Raw genomic sequence first — 14,954 nt, 5'->3', positions numbered from 1 at the left:
ATCCATGCAGTGCTATCACATGTAGCCTAGGCCTAATAGGTTATTACATGTAACCAGGTTTTGAATTACAATCTGGCTTTCGAGGGGTTGTGGTTCGCAAATAAACCACAATGATGTGTGTACATCAGGGGTTGATGCACGCATGGGGACACCACTGAGACTACTGAGACATACTGAGAATAACACTTCTACATGGCAATGCAATACACATGCCCAAAACACCCATACCCACAACAAATAGCGCAGCAAGGCTACATCAATTAGGTTGCCGTTTGCCTGAAAGGAGGGTATTTTTCCACTTTTCCTACAATTTACGAAGCACACCTAGCTTTTTCAAGTGAAAATAATTTATTATTAATTTGAGCAATTTATTCTCTATAGTGCCTCTCCTACCTAAAGAGGTTCAGGGCATTTTGGGCACAAGGGACTTTTGTTCCCTGAGTGACGACTGGAAGGCAGCTGCCTCCTCCAAGACTGCCAACAGTGGGCCTGCCCCACTATTTACTTAGCCAGTCACAAGCAGTGTGTAGACTGTGGCTTGCTCATCTCCTCAGCCAATGAAGAAGCCTTAAAGCTGCTTCATGTGTCATGCGGAAATGCACGCAATGGAGTGGTCATTGTCAAAATGTGACTGGGCGCATTGGAGTCATGCGCACGGTTCCGCACCACCTGAAATTTGAAGCAAAATATATGCTGCTGCAGCGTCTCCGTCCAGCATTGGCTGAACAAAATGAGGAACTGGAATGACACCTCAAGCCTCCTTGGGAGTCAAATATAGATAACTAATAGATAGCTTCAAGGCAGTGCATACAGTTATAGATAATGTTAGATGCCTGCCAGGAAGAAGGGCTATCGGTGAAGTCTAACACTAGTAATGATAATACTAATACTTGGCTGCCACGGTGTTCAGAGTGTCTTGAAGCTAGGTGCTGGGGCCAGATGCATAAATGATGCGTACGCACAAAAAGAATGCATACGCTGCTTTCCACACAGAAATTGGTGTTTATATAAAAGATTGTGTGTAGATATGTGAAAGATACATCATTGGCATATGTTTCTGTTTCTGTTGTCAGACGACTTTGATCGAGGGTCACAAAATGCTAATTGGCTAACCAAGGCTAACGGTAATTTCTGGGTGTTAGCTGTTAGGTATTTTGTGACCGTTGATCAAGTCAGTTTTTCATAGTCGTGCAGTCGTCTGACAAGAGAAATGGAAAGCTATGTCAATGATAACACCTGTATTGTGTTATACGCTATGTTGAAACAAAATAAGTGATCACAGAGTCGGAGGCGACAGAAAGTTGGCTTCTTAACATTGTTGGCAATGGTGAGAACCGATCTCTAAGCTGCTAAGACGAAGCGGACGTACGTCAACCATGTTTGTGAAAAGGGTGTATTAGCCCTGCTCATGTGTGATCAATCAATAGGCTATTATGGCTCACAATGTATAGCGGTGCATAATGGCTGTGCGTAATGATGGCTGCTTTGGGGCTGTCAGAGGGTGTTGCCAATGCAAGACTGTGACAGAACGAGTGTGATTTTCTGGCCCGTGATGATGATTGGCGTTTATGTCCAAACCAGGTTTAACAGGAGTGTGCTGACATCCATTTATGGCCAATTGTGGGAGTGGGCATTAGGCTTGTGCAAGTGCCCATAGTTTCACGATGACTGAGGTTTATAAAACGGAACAATGCGTGAACACCACATAAGCAGAGCTTCATAAATCTGAAGAAAAGACTACGTATGCATGTTTTGTGCATACACAGATTGTTAGTGTTGAATCTACACAGTTTTATACATCTGGCCCCTGGGCTGCATACAAGGCTCAATACATCAGTTTCCTCTCAAGCTAGTATTGTTTAAAATCAGTGTATTGCAGCCTGGCATCCCTATAATTTTTTGCAGAATTGTCACACTTGGTTATTTAGCAGTGGTAATGTAGAATATCACTGAAATATGTTGCATGCATAATCACTGCAGTGAGGAATACAACACAGAAATTTTATTAATTTTAGCTTGATTTCAAGTTGACGTGATGTTCCACACACAAAACACAATTTGTGTGTATCTATCATTCATTGGCTGAGGGGATGAGAAAGGCATGGTACATATTGCTTGTGAACAGTGTAGCGGGCCCACTGCATCAATGAAGGCAGCAGCCTTCCTGTCATCATCCAGGGAACAAAATGCCCTTGTACCTGTTTCTAGCCCCTCCTCCTGCCCCAAATGTAAGATAACTGGTCAACTCAGTAATGTCAGCTACATCACAAACTGACCATATTTCTAAATGCAACTAACAGCAATTAGTAATTTGTGATTTTTTTTTTTACAGTGACAAGGAACATTTAAAAATGTCAACCCATAAAAAAAACACTAGACTATCCATTTCTAAAGATATTCCCCTTTAAGATACGTACTATCTTAAAGCGTACATAGTACATACTATCACCTCTACTACATGGCAAAGGTACACAAGCAAGCACACACACTCACACATACACACGCCATTGCTTCAGTGATAAAGAAAAACATTGCTCAACACCAGCTCACCAGCTGAAACAGTTAGACCCAGATGAACACACACACACACACTGGGCCAGCACATCTGATCCCAATCCAAAACCGGCTGGATTCGCTTTCTAGGAAGAGAGAATGCACAGCTGTGTTCCCCTTGGAGTTAAATTTTATTCTATCTTATTGTAATACTAAACATTGTGTTCACTGTTAATTTTAATCGGTGGATTAGCAAATTGAAAGAGCCTGGCCTGAGGGGCTGTCATACGCTGAACCCCAGTTTTTGTTTAAACATAAAAAAGGTTTGTTAATCTCATTATTGAAATCTCAAAACTTTTTTTTCTCAAAAGTTTATTTTGATTTAAATCTCTAAAGTTTATTTAGACTTCAGTCTCAAAAGTTTAAATTTTTCTTTCTCACATGTTTATTTTGACTTTATTGTCTTTATTCTCTAAATATTACATTCTTTCCCCTCATAACTACACCTAATACTTTTCTGTAAGTGAGAGTCTTATCTTTAGAGGGAGGTAGAGACCTTGGTGGCATGAGTGACACACAAACAATTATGCACAATTAACAACATGCCTATTTGTCACCACATCTGGAACAAAGTGGACACTTGAAATTGCCCTTCAGCATTTCAGAACATAGGTTATATTATTCATACCTCATAATAAACTTCTAGTTGGACTTTTGAATACATTTTCCTTTCTTAATCTTTCTAATTTTACCTTTCTTATCAGGAAATCTCATACCAAGTCCCTTGAATACATCAATAAGTCAAAACATTTCTTCATTCACTTCTATATTAAAATTAAAGTAAAGAAAGTACACTGTAAGCACACTGTCTCTGTCAACTACATAAATTAAGTTGTAACAAAGCTATGATGAAGCAAGATAACATTATTACACTGTATATTTTCTGATTTTAAATCAATACAGGACAACTACCACTCCAACGCACCTGCACCAAAAAATATGACTGCGTGTGCAAATGTTACGCTTTTTACAATGATTGATTGATTGATTGATCAGCAGCTAAGCTTACTAACCATGAACTGAAGTAAATACAAAGTCCTAATAACTGCAGATAAGATGTGTGTTACATTTTTATATACTTGGTATCTTTATTCAAACTTTTGGAATATACTGTATGAGGATTGCTGGAGGCATATAGAGGCATTCAGAGGCTCAGAGCCTTTTCCCCCAAGTTAACAAATTTCAGTGACAAATGTGAAATTCTTAATGTTCCCTATGCAATGTTGGAAATAACTTTTGGCAGTTAAGCGCCTCCTTATTTGGTTGTCTGCTTTCATAAGATTCATTAGGGACTGCACAACACCTGCTAATGGCTCACAGGAAGATAATTGTAGGTCCCATAAGTGGAACATGTGATGTTGAGGTCACACAAGATGCATCTGATGGTTAACATATTTTGTTTTCTTGTATTTAGTAATTTTTTTATACTTTGAGGATAATGTGTGACATTTTCAACCCATGAAAAGTTTACTAAACTGGATATTTGTCAATACAATTCACTATTCTCTATACTATTTCTTGGTTGAGATCAGTAACTAAATATTCCTCATGGGTGAGCAGTAAGCCCATCCTCTAAATACCATAGAAGGTCTTGAGTTACTAAACTCTGGGGAAAGGGCAGCAGAAGTCTTGTAATGTTGAAGAGGCATCATCTCATTCTGCAGTCAGTTGTCAGTACACACAGGTCTTCTGCTCAACTGTTTCTGTATTGCCAGAAAAAATGGTGAGTAGCTGACGTTTTGACATAGGAATTAACTTCAAGAATTTATTATTATTAAGCTATGTAAAATTGATGTTAATAGCTATTGTTAAATTCAACATAAAGTAATTCCAGACGTTTTGCAATGCTATACTCCTCTTAATAAGTTGTGTTACCTTCTAATTGCTGATGTCAAATAATGTACTGCATTAACCAACGACTCCCTTATTTTCTTCCAACATCCCATAGGCCAGCAAGCTAACACAAGAGCAGATCACAGAGTATAAGGGAGTTTTTGAGATGTTCGATGAGGAGGGGAATGGAGATGTGAAGACACAGGAACTGGAGAGACTGATGAGTTTAATGGGAATCAATCCTACAAAGAGAGAACTTGGCCAGATGGCCAAAGACGTGGACAAAGATGGTGAATATCATACTCCAATGGTTGCAAACACCTATAGCCAGGAGAACAAAATAGCTTTCGCAGGTTGTGATCATGATGCATCTTCAGCAGTTTAGGCGGCCTATTGGACTTTTTGAGCCTTTGACTAAGTTTTGGTTCATAGCATGCAGCAGCATAGCCTTCCTTTGTCTAAACTGCAGAGCACAATTTGCAGATATTGCAGTACTGTGCTTACTGCAGGTATTCACTTTAATCTGTAGGTGTCAGTGTTTCACTATATCTGATTTGTGTCCCTGCACTATGTGCTTTATACTCAGAAAAGACTATTTGGTATGTCTCAAGAGTAAAAAAAGAAAAGAAAAAAGAAAATACTTCTTCTTCAATCCACTACATCCTACTTTGCTCCATAACCCACCAATCAATCTTTCTGCTACCATGCTGCCTGCAACAGTGCGCCCCAGTTTGTTGCTAAGGCAACTTGCCAAATTTTCCAACTGGGCAGCAGGAGGAGTTGGCTGACTGCTGTCTTCAGACGGGCATTTTGGACAAGTAGGTTTCTTTGACCATTTTTTGACTGCAACTGTCTGTTTACTCACTATATATGGTTATTTGTTTAATAGTGGTATTAACAGGTTAATAAAGCCTATTTTCATTTTCCAATGTAAATTCACTATTGAATACTACTGTTCAAAATATTATAGCCCAATCCTAACAACAACCATTAGTTCCCTGTCAATAAATGACCTTACACTGAAAATAAATCATGCAAAAGTCACAAAAGTCACAAAGTGGTCAAGGATATCATCTCTGGTTGTTGTCGTGTTGAAAGATGAAATCTATGTGTCACAACACACAGGAATTAATTTGAAAAACTTTTACATTGACATTCAGTGACATTCAGTTCCCCACTAGCTTGAGCCAAGGGCATCAATTCACTAAACACCAAAATATGGAAGTTCCTGCATCTGATATAATTTGTCACCAAAACTTCCAAATATGCTGATACATTGACTAAAGTTCTGTGGGCAAGAGGAGCAGTGACTGAATACAGACAAGATATTATTATTTGGTTAATGTGATAAATTATGAGATGTAGGTAACCAAAATAGCAGAAGCAGAAATGTATCTTCATTTTTAATTTATCTTTATTTATTTATATTTATAGTTATCAAACAGAAATGTAGATGTAAATGTAAACGCATCTGCATTTTAGTCAGTGGGTTAGAGGAAATGGGAGATGTTCTTGCAGAATTTTTATTTTTGAAAACTGATCCTTTTTTAGGACAAGTTGTGGAAACTGAAACTATTAGTATTTTTGGCAGATATGTTGGGACACAAGGATATGTAACTTTATACCAGAGCTGCAAAAGACCAAGCTGATACATCTAGTAGCTCTACAAAGTTGGAATTAGACCTTTGTGTTTGGAATTACAATTTGCAGCTATAACTAGATAGTTATAGTTGTCACTAAAGGGTGATGCATTGTATTTAATTCCCTTCATTTCAAAGCATAAGCTATAAAAAACACTGTGATTTGTTTCTGTCTGTCTGTCTATCTATCTATCTATCTATTAACTAATGACCATTAGTGTGTTTTGTAGTTGCAGGTAGATAATGCTGGTTTTACATTGTTGATTTTTGTTAAATTTCAGGTAAAGGGACATTCAACTGTGACAGCTTCCTGGGTCTAATGGCGTTGTACCATGAAAGAACAAAGAACCAGGATGCTGAACTCAGAGCGGCTTTCAAAGTGTTTGACAAAGAGGCCAAGGGATATATTGAGTGGAACACGCTAAAGTAAGAGTAATATTGCAAGATCTGTCGTGAAATCTTAATAAAACACAAACTTTCCATTTTCTTCTTCAATGAATGAATGGATAAATTAATTCTTTATTTTCATGTCATGCCACACTGGTGGCCCATGTGGCATGGGAATACATGACACTGTTACTAATTAATACAAAACCTCCAGTTACATTCTACAAAAATAAAAGAAAGGAGAAAGAAGGAATGACAAACAGAGTACATACAAACATGCCCCACCACATTCATACTCACACAAACATGCACATGCAGTGTATAAACAGACATATCTACATGTAGTTATACATGTATACACATATACATACAATTATGTAGATAGAAAAGAGAACAGCAAACATTACTCCCTCATAACCGTACTAACCTTATTACTTCATGTTCATTCAACATTTCCTTTATGTTTCATACTTTATTCCAGATACGTATTGATGAATGCAGGAGAACCACTTAATGAGATTGAGGCAGAGCAGATGATGAAGGAGGCGGATAAAGATGGAGATGGAACCATCGATTATGAAGGTATGATAAGTTAAATTCAAGTTCTGAAAGAGTATACCTACACACTAAAAAAACACTTTTTGTTTGGCTAAAAACATTACATAGAAATTTTCTCCCATATGGTACATTGCTCCCTGTAGGAATCTTAATGAACTTTGCACAGCCAGCAATCATAGATGTGGAGATCAATTCATTATTGATTTGCGATATGCTGTCACTGTTCTGAATAGGAAATACTTATTGTTTTTACACTGTTCTAATTTAAAGTGGAAATATCTAACATGTGACTGAAGTAAGAAACTTGTTGTGAACATTCATTATAGCATTCATAATAAATTGTAAACTGCCCTTTGAGTACTAAAATTTTTTTCCCGTTATTATTTCTGTTTGACTTCAAAACTCATTTTGACCTGTTACCTATTGTTATTCCACACATCAAGAGCAGTTTAGGAATTAAAAAAAGATGTGTTCATTCCCTTTTGTTCACATTTGAATTAAGGATGGAGTCTATAATGAAACAAATGTGTGCGAATACATGGTTATACTCAACATTTCTGTCACAGATTAAATCCTGTATGTTGTTGCTGTTATGTACTTTTGATGTGTAAATGTGAGATGTCAAGAAATACAATGCCATTTACTGCTGCCTTTAATTCTTTCAGAATTTGTGGCCATGATGACTGGGAATTCATTCAAAATGAGCTGATGACTCAATGAAAGGAATTTCCCTCACTTTGAACACTGTGGATATTATGTTGCTGCTGTTTTGAAAATGCGGCCATGTGTTTCAACTACATCTGTTAATAAAACAAGAAAACTGTCATTTTCTTTTAGTTTTCAAGATATTCATAGTTTCATCACATCTGTGTGACTCATGAGGAATTGTACAAATCCTTCAAACTAAAGTGATAATTGACCTATAAGATGTTTCAGTTGTTTCTGTTTGTGTGTTTCTATTCAAGTGAATTCAGGTCCTTGAGCGTTAGAGGGAAGACATCATAGGGTTAATTTCCTCAGACCCGCCACCCGGATGCAGTCATTCACATGGGCCTGACAGCATCTGGTGTGCAGAGCCATTAAATCCCATTCTCATCCCTGCAAAGCCAAATAGACAGCTGAGGGAGCCAACCACATCTATCATCTTTAAGCCATTAGACCAATTGCAGGGTGGCGGGGGAGGGAGCTTGCAGCACTGATCTCTGTTTGCAGCATCCCTGGAGCAGCTTCTGTTATGTGAAACACAAGAAAGGCTCGGACAGGGGGGAGTAGATCCTAGGAGGCAAGCGGAGAACGGGAAGGGGATCTCTTGCAAGCTGCTGGGGATAGGGTTACTTGGTGTGTGGAGTCCATCATCAGAGAAAATGGCTGTGTTTTCCATGTAAACAGCCTGTGTAGCGCCTGTATTGCTACGGGGAGAAGCAGAGGAGGAGGGGTAGCAAGAGGGGGAAACGTCCCCTCTTCCACTGAAATTTTCCCTTCTCTAGCTTGCCCCCCACTGCAGCTCCCCTTTGAACTCTTCATGTTATATGTTAAGGTACGTATACATCTAAATCTGAGGGGGCACATGGAGCAGGAGCTGGTCACGTTGTTGGGATTAGTAGCCTGGCCATTCGCGTTGGACAGCTGAGTTACAGTACATGTTGACTAAAAATAACATGTAATGTATCAGTTAACACATAGCAATATGACCATAAAGTGACTCATGCAAAGATGACCATCTTGTATTATGTAAACATCGTATGCACTGTCTGTGTGCTGTAGCTGGTCTTTAACTGGACAACAGCAATGACTGAATCTAGCCCTTGGTTGTGATTGGTTGTTTGCTTAAGCTGCACATGTTCCTCATTAAGAGTGCAAGCAGACAGGATGCACTAAGGAAGGCGGAATGGATCATATGTCTTTGTTTTCGTCGCCTTCCTGTGTCACTATACAACAGAGTGGCAATACTTACTTTAAAATGGACAGCAAACATGAGAGTAATCCATACTATATACATGGCATAATAATATGAATACTCCTCACAAATGAAAATATTCATCATCATAAATTTGTAGCGGGAACCTAAAATCTCAATCTCATCACGCTGAGATGTGTACATGTGTGGGCGGTAGGTACATGCACTGTGTCTTGGATGCAGTGGGTATTTATGGAACCTGTGTGTGGTATTTGTGTGTGTGGGTGTAAGTTTGATTTTGAAGTTTGAACACACTTCTGACACATTGCCTCACAGTGCATGTTACCATGTGAGCGGTTGATATTCCTCAGTATTTTATCTACTTTGTTATGCCACTTTCCTTCTGTGCCTCTGTTACCCACATCCTGCCCAAAACACCCACCACAACCCCGCTGGCACAATCAGTTATGGGTTTCATTCGGATGAAACTGGGGGTGGGGCGTTTTCTTTTTTTGTTTGTTTTTTTAACAGTGATCTAAGCAAATCATCAGTGCACTTAAACCGAATGAAATTGACAATTCAGCATTTTTGCTGTAGTTTATAGTCATGTGTTGTTTTTCCCTATTAGGTGGTTACCATGAGCCCTATAGTATAGACTACTTTGAAGCTCTGTGGTGACATCTGTAACTAGCATGACGATGTGAAACTGTACATTTCAGGTTTCACTCCTGAGGTTATATGGCCACAGCCTCCCCAATGCTTCAGTGGACCCCAGGCCAGAGGGACACCTGTGTCAGCCATGAGACACGCTGGAGACTGAGAGGCACAGAAACATCCACATAGAGATTCAAAATACATTCATCAATTGGAACAGCTATACACAACCATGGCTGTGACTGCAGCAAAGACAACCGCGAGCTTTCTCTCCACAACTGCCACGACCACCACAATCCCCTTCCTGTCAACGAGCACAAATGCCAGGGACAATATCACCTCCAGAACAACATTAATGACTGTTACTATAACAACAAACGAGACCAGCTTCAATGCCACCAAGTTTCCAGAGGTGGTAGTCGAGGGCTCAGGGATGGGAATGGTGCTGCTACCCTTTGGCATCATCACCGTCATTGGCTTGGCAGTGGCAATTGTAAGAAATCAATCATTTAAATACTATAATCACCTGTCTAAAAAAAAAGTACCAACTTCTATCTAAATATCAAAACTTTGTCTCAATTCATTGTTTTAAGCACACATCACATGCTACTCTTTCCTTCAAAAAGCAATACATTTGTTTCATAACAGCTCAAACTTGATGTATACCTCGCCTCTATCACTTATTGGTGAATTCAAAAAATGTTTGTTGGTGGATACTTTTATATTTTTGGAAGAATTGCTTATATTGCTAACAATATGATCTGATAGAATAATGACTTTATAATGACTTGGCTCTCTTTCCCATTATCTCTCTCTTTCTCCGTCTCAGATGCTGTATATTCGGAAACGGAAGCGGTGAGGTTATTTTATTTTTCTGATCTACTTCTCTGACCTTACTGCGGCACTGTTACATTGATCTTGACTTCCAAACTGTCGCCATGCAGGTTGGAGAAGCTGAGGCACCAGCTCATGCCCATGTACAACTTTGACCCGGCAGAAGAACAGGATGACCTGCTGGAACAGGAACTACTGGACCACGGCCGGGACGGCAGCCTCACAGGTCCCAATGCCAAGGTAGGCCAATCCCAGAATAATTCTAAACCGTATTAACACAGGTAACTGCCAAAATAAAGGAAACACAAGTAAATGAGGGATACAAAGTGTACTGAAACATTTTCATTTTCTGTGGCGAAACATTTCTACCCTGCTGGCAGCGGTCTCATCCAGAATGAAAATGTCCTCATTCACAGACCACAAGCGGTGAATTAATGGTTTGATAAAAACATGTTATCCATATTCCATGGCTGTGTCAGTCACAACATCTCAACCAAAATGGACACTTGAGATGGGAGATTTTGGAGCATTTTTGGCTGAGACAGTGTTTTCCACCAACACAACAAAGCATGACGTGATGTAATTTCTCATGGAAGAAAAGGTGTCACATTGGTCTAATAGAGTTTCTGATGCTTGTAGAATCAATTCTGGTTTTTCCTTTATTTTGATGTTTATCTGTGCATTTAATGATATATGCTTAAATGTCTGCCATATGTTGTGATTTTGATGAAGTCTATGTTTTTGCCATATTACATCTATGTTTTACTTTACTAATTAGATAATGTACAGAATCAAAGTTACTCAAGTTTCTCTGTTCTCTTTTAAGTCTGTAAAATTGTAAGTTTGTTTTCCTGTCATAATTTACCATTTTCTTTTATTTCTTTTAAGTTTTGACAATGGCATAATGGTAAAAGGCAAACATGGTAAAGTATCACCTGTGTGTCTTTTGATCCATGTTCCTAAACCTGTTCTTTCACACTATTCATCCTTATTTCAGCATCACAAAGACTAGTAGTTTAAGTGTTTGTAATTGATTTCAGACACACACTACTATAGCAAAGTAAAAAAAAACTATTCTTTATCTTACCATAATTTGTAATTGATGCACTGAATGCACACACACACACACACACACACACACATTGTCTTTACCTCTAAATCTACATTGTCTTTACCTCTAAATCTACATTGTCTTTACCTCAAAATCTACATCCACATTATCTTTCATATCCTTTCCTTTGTGGTCCCTTTACCAAATACTTACGCATCAAATACTCCTGGGGCCAGATGTATAAACAATGCATAAGCATAAAACAGTATTCATACACAACATAAAATGATTTTTGAATTAGAAAAATCAAACACGACGTGAGAATGTGTGCACTTCTACACATACTTCACACCATGCGTACACAGACTTCAAGAGGCAGTCAGTGGAGTGATATGACGACAACTAAAGACAAAGAAAGATCACGTAAAAATAGAATTTCGGAAACAGTGTGTAGTTAAATTTTCAGACACCGTGGTCTCATTTATTTCGTGGTCGTTTATGGTTTAATGAGTTTCATAACATTTAAAGCTGTGTGTATGTGTGTTGAACATCCTCTCCTCTCCCTAGAGCAGCAGGAAAAGTGTCCTTAACGCTGTCCTGCAGTAACATGAGCAAACATGATCATATGAAACCAAATCATTAGAATAATGTGTAATAACAATTTCTACTCAGGACTGAACTGCACAAAATACTTGGATGCAAAATGGGCTAATTAGGGGTGTTTCAACTTCCATTAACTGCTAATTGTGAGAATGGGCAGGAGGCGCGTTCACGTGTGCATAATTTCACAATGATTGCGATATGGGAGAAGGGAAATTGTTTATTGTTTATTAAATGGATCCCCATTAGCTGACGCCTTGGCGACCACTAATACGTACACGCCACCTAAGGTGGGGTTTTTAATCAGACAGAAAAGAATATATGCATTTCTTTGCACTTTTGTGCGCTCATATTTTATACATGAGGCCCCTGGTGCTAACAAATTCTCTTTCGTGTGAGTAATCAATCTAATTCTAATCCTAATTCTAATATTTAGCTGTGTCAATGGAACATTAACAAAACAGATGTTGGACAGGCATATCAGTGATTTTATTGTTTCCACCAGGATAACCAGTTGTCTTTACTGTCCTTACTGCAATTCAAACCTGGAGTCAGCATGTGAACTTACTGCCACTTCTGCCCCCCACCTCATCCTCATCATCTTCACCTGCTGCTCATCTCACTTGCAGACTCTCACAACCTCCCAGGGGACGACGCAGAGGCCCAGTCGTCTGGTCTTCACAGATGTAGCCAATGCTCTCAATGCTTAACGATGCTCTTCCAGCCATTAGTTGAGTTGAGTTTGTGGGGGCTTCTGTCCCCATCATGAAGATATGCCGCTCAGGAAGAAAAAAAAAAAAAGGGAAAACTGGATTTGTTTGGGAACAACTGGAGCTTTGGTGAATGTGTTTTGGGGTGGGATAAGCTGTGAGGCACTCTGACAACCGGTCTTTAATCATATGTGCTCCCTACTATTTTCATAATTTCACATCCACTTCCATTTATACATATGATGTCTTTGGTGATCCATAATGGAATCTAATGGGGAACATCATGTATGATCTTGCACTGTTATCATTTGGCGCACAAACGCAGTGTAATGCACATTTCTTTTATTCATGTTGGTGTCATTGCTGTTGAAATGTCTGGTAGCTTGCCAATCAAGTTCTTCTGAACCTTGATATGTACTTCCATGTTTGATAGGAGGGTTGTGTAAATTGGGTTGTGTTTTTATTGATTTTGTGGTCTTAAGACTGTGGCAAGCTTGAACACTGGACGTGTTACCACTCCCATCCTTAAGTGAAGTGTCACCCTTCAGATCATTTTGTTTCTTCTCTGTTGAGTAATGCAGGAGTGCTTCTTTCAATAAAACATTAAACATATTTAAACCAATTTTAAAGGCTGTTTTGTTGTACGAATCTACAACAAAAAAAGTTGATAGGTGTGATATTTTATTGATAAGCAATAAAGAAGCAGAATAACACAAATCACATGGTAAAGAATCATAACAAAACAAATATCACAGGTTTGTGAGTTGTATTAACGTTGAAGTGGATGAGGAGACATTAATATCACATGGTACATAGCTACAAAATGGTGTTAAAAGTAAGGCATAAAAGATGATTTGTCAAGTTAAACTTTCTAATCATTGAAAATGGATCAAGTATGTCAAAATATCACTATCAGTAAGATCACAGAACAACATTGTCACCATATAGATTGTAAATATCCAGACACAGCTCATGTAAAATGACAAACATTGACTCATCTGTAGTTAAATTAAGAGGCACCCTTACTTGAGGCTAACATCCATTGAAAATGGTGATATGAATGTAGTGAGGTGAGATGAGTGGACTACAAAATTGTTTGACGATTTCAAGATTTCATGGTGAGTGGTAGTTGCAAGCCATCTAGATCACATGGACAAGATCCAGACTGCTTACAAGTTTGAAGGAGAGGTTCAGCTAAAGCCGACCAAAAACTCCTCTGAGATGGTGCTGAAGACTCAACGTGTTTGTTTTCAGAGGTAGTCCAGAGGGCAAAGAAGGAAAGTCAATGCAGAAGTAAATGAAACTGTTCTGGTAGCGTTTTAGTAAACAGTGCTGAAATACATTAAATTATTGGGAAACAGCATGATAACATCTTAGTAATAAAATAACTAGTTTTAGGCAGCAAAAACACATTGTATGTAAATTGTGAAGTAATATTAACAACTAGCAAGTAATATGCAAGCAATAACAACTCACAAGGGATATGTATGTCAAGGTGGATAAATGAATGTCTGGCTATGCATGTTGACAGCGTCTTAGGAAGTTGAGGCAGCTGAGATTATGATTTGAGGCTGTGCAGCAGGCCGAGTGCAGTGATCCTGACCGAGCTAACTGTTGAGGTTTGAAACAAGGTCTCAACTAAGTTTTTGAAAAACAGAAAGCTTCTAAGCTCCTGATGCTAAAGATATGGTCGGGTGCTCTATGGAAAAAAAGGTATTTTGGTTATGAGGATAAAGAAATCCATGACACTCCAAAATAGCCTTCATTCTATTTGGCTATTCATTTTGAAGACTTTAATAATAATAATAATTGATTACATTTATATAGCGCTTTTCTAAGTACTCAAAGTGCTTCACATATCGTGGGGGGGGGACTCAACTCATCCACCACTGCTGTGTAGCACCCACCTGGGTGATGCACGGCAGCCAGTTTGTGCCAGAACGCTCACCCCACATCAGCTATCTCAGTGGAGAGTAGAGGACTGAAAGAGCCAATTAGGTAACGAGGGATGATTAGGTGGCCATGATGGAAGGAAGACCTGTTTTTGGGGAATTTTGCCAGGGCACCGGGGTTACACCTCTACTCTTGCGATGAGTGCCGATGGGATCTTTATTGACCACAGAGTCAGGACCTCGGTTTAACGTCTCATCCGAAGGACGGTGCTCACTCACAGGACAGAGTCCCTGTCTCTGCCCTGGGGCATTGGGGATATTATTCATGAGACCAGAGGGAAGAGC

The 14,954-nt window shown here is 38.9% G+C and overlaps 3 protein-coding genes across 4 annotated transcripts in view; all 3 read left to right on the top strand.

Annotated features, from left to right (window-relative positions):
- The window catches only part of LOC139908569 (semaphorin-3F), a 287,062-nt gene that overhangs the window by 159,775 nt on the left and 112,333 nt on the right, over positions 1 to 14,954 (top strand). The gene's annotated exons all lie outside the window — the stretch shown is intronic.
- LOC139908464 (calglandulin-like) lies at positions 4,198 to 7,763 on the top strand. Its single transcript, XM_071895163.1, has 5 exons — positions 4,198 to 4,276; positions 4,502 to 4,676; positions 6,308 to 6,452; positions 6,895 to 6,995; positions 7,637 to 7,763. The coding sequence occupies exons 1-5, from the start codon at positions 4,274 to 4,276 to the stop codon at positions 7,678 to 7,680; spliced, it is 468 nt and encodes a 155-aa protein (XP_071751264.1). The 5' UTR covers positions 4,198 to 4,273; the 3' UTR covers positions 7,681 to 7,763.
- Positions 8,207 to 13,329, top strand: c5h3orf18 (chromosome 5 C3orf18 homolog). Of its 2 annotated transcripts, none has more exons than XM_071895279.2 (5): positions 8,207 to 8,508; positions 9,588 to 10,015; positions 10,352 to 10,377; positions 10,467 to 10,596; positions 12,637 to 13,329. In XM_071895279.2, exons 2-5 carry the CDS (start codon positions 9,755 to 9,757, stop codon positions 12,715 to 12,717), a joined length of 498 nt encoding a protein of 165 aa, XP_071751380.1. In that variant the 5' UTR covers positions 8,207 to 8,508; positions 9,588 to 9,754; the 3' UTR covers positions 12,718 to 13,329. The 2 variants fall into 2 exon arrangements, with proteins under 2 accessions (XP_071751380.1, XP_071751381.1); XM_071895280.2 differs by lacking the exon at positions 12,637 to 13,329 and adding an exon at positions 12,513 to 12,632.

Source organism: Centroberyx gerrardi, chromosome 5 (assembly GCF_048128805.1).
Source record: "Centroberyx gerrardi isolate f3 chromosome 5, fCenGer3.hap1.cur.20231027, whole genome shotgun sequence".
NCBI lineage: Eukaryota > Metazoa > Chordata > Actinopteri > Beryciformes > Berycidae > Centroberyx > Centroberyx gerrardi.
Note: the sequence above shows the minus strand (reverse complement) of the source record. Positions and strands in the feature narration are given on the sequence as shown.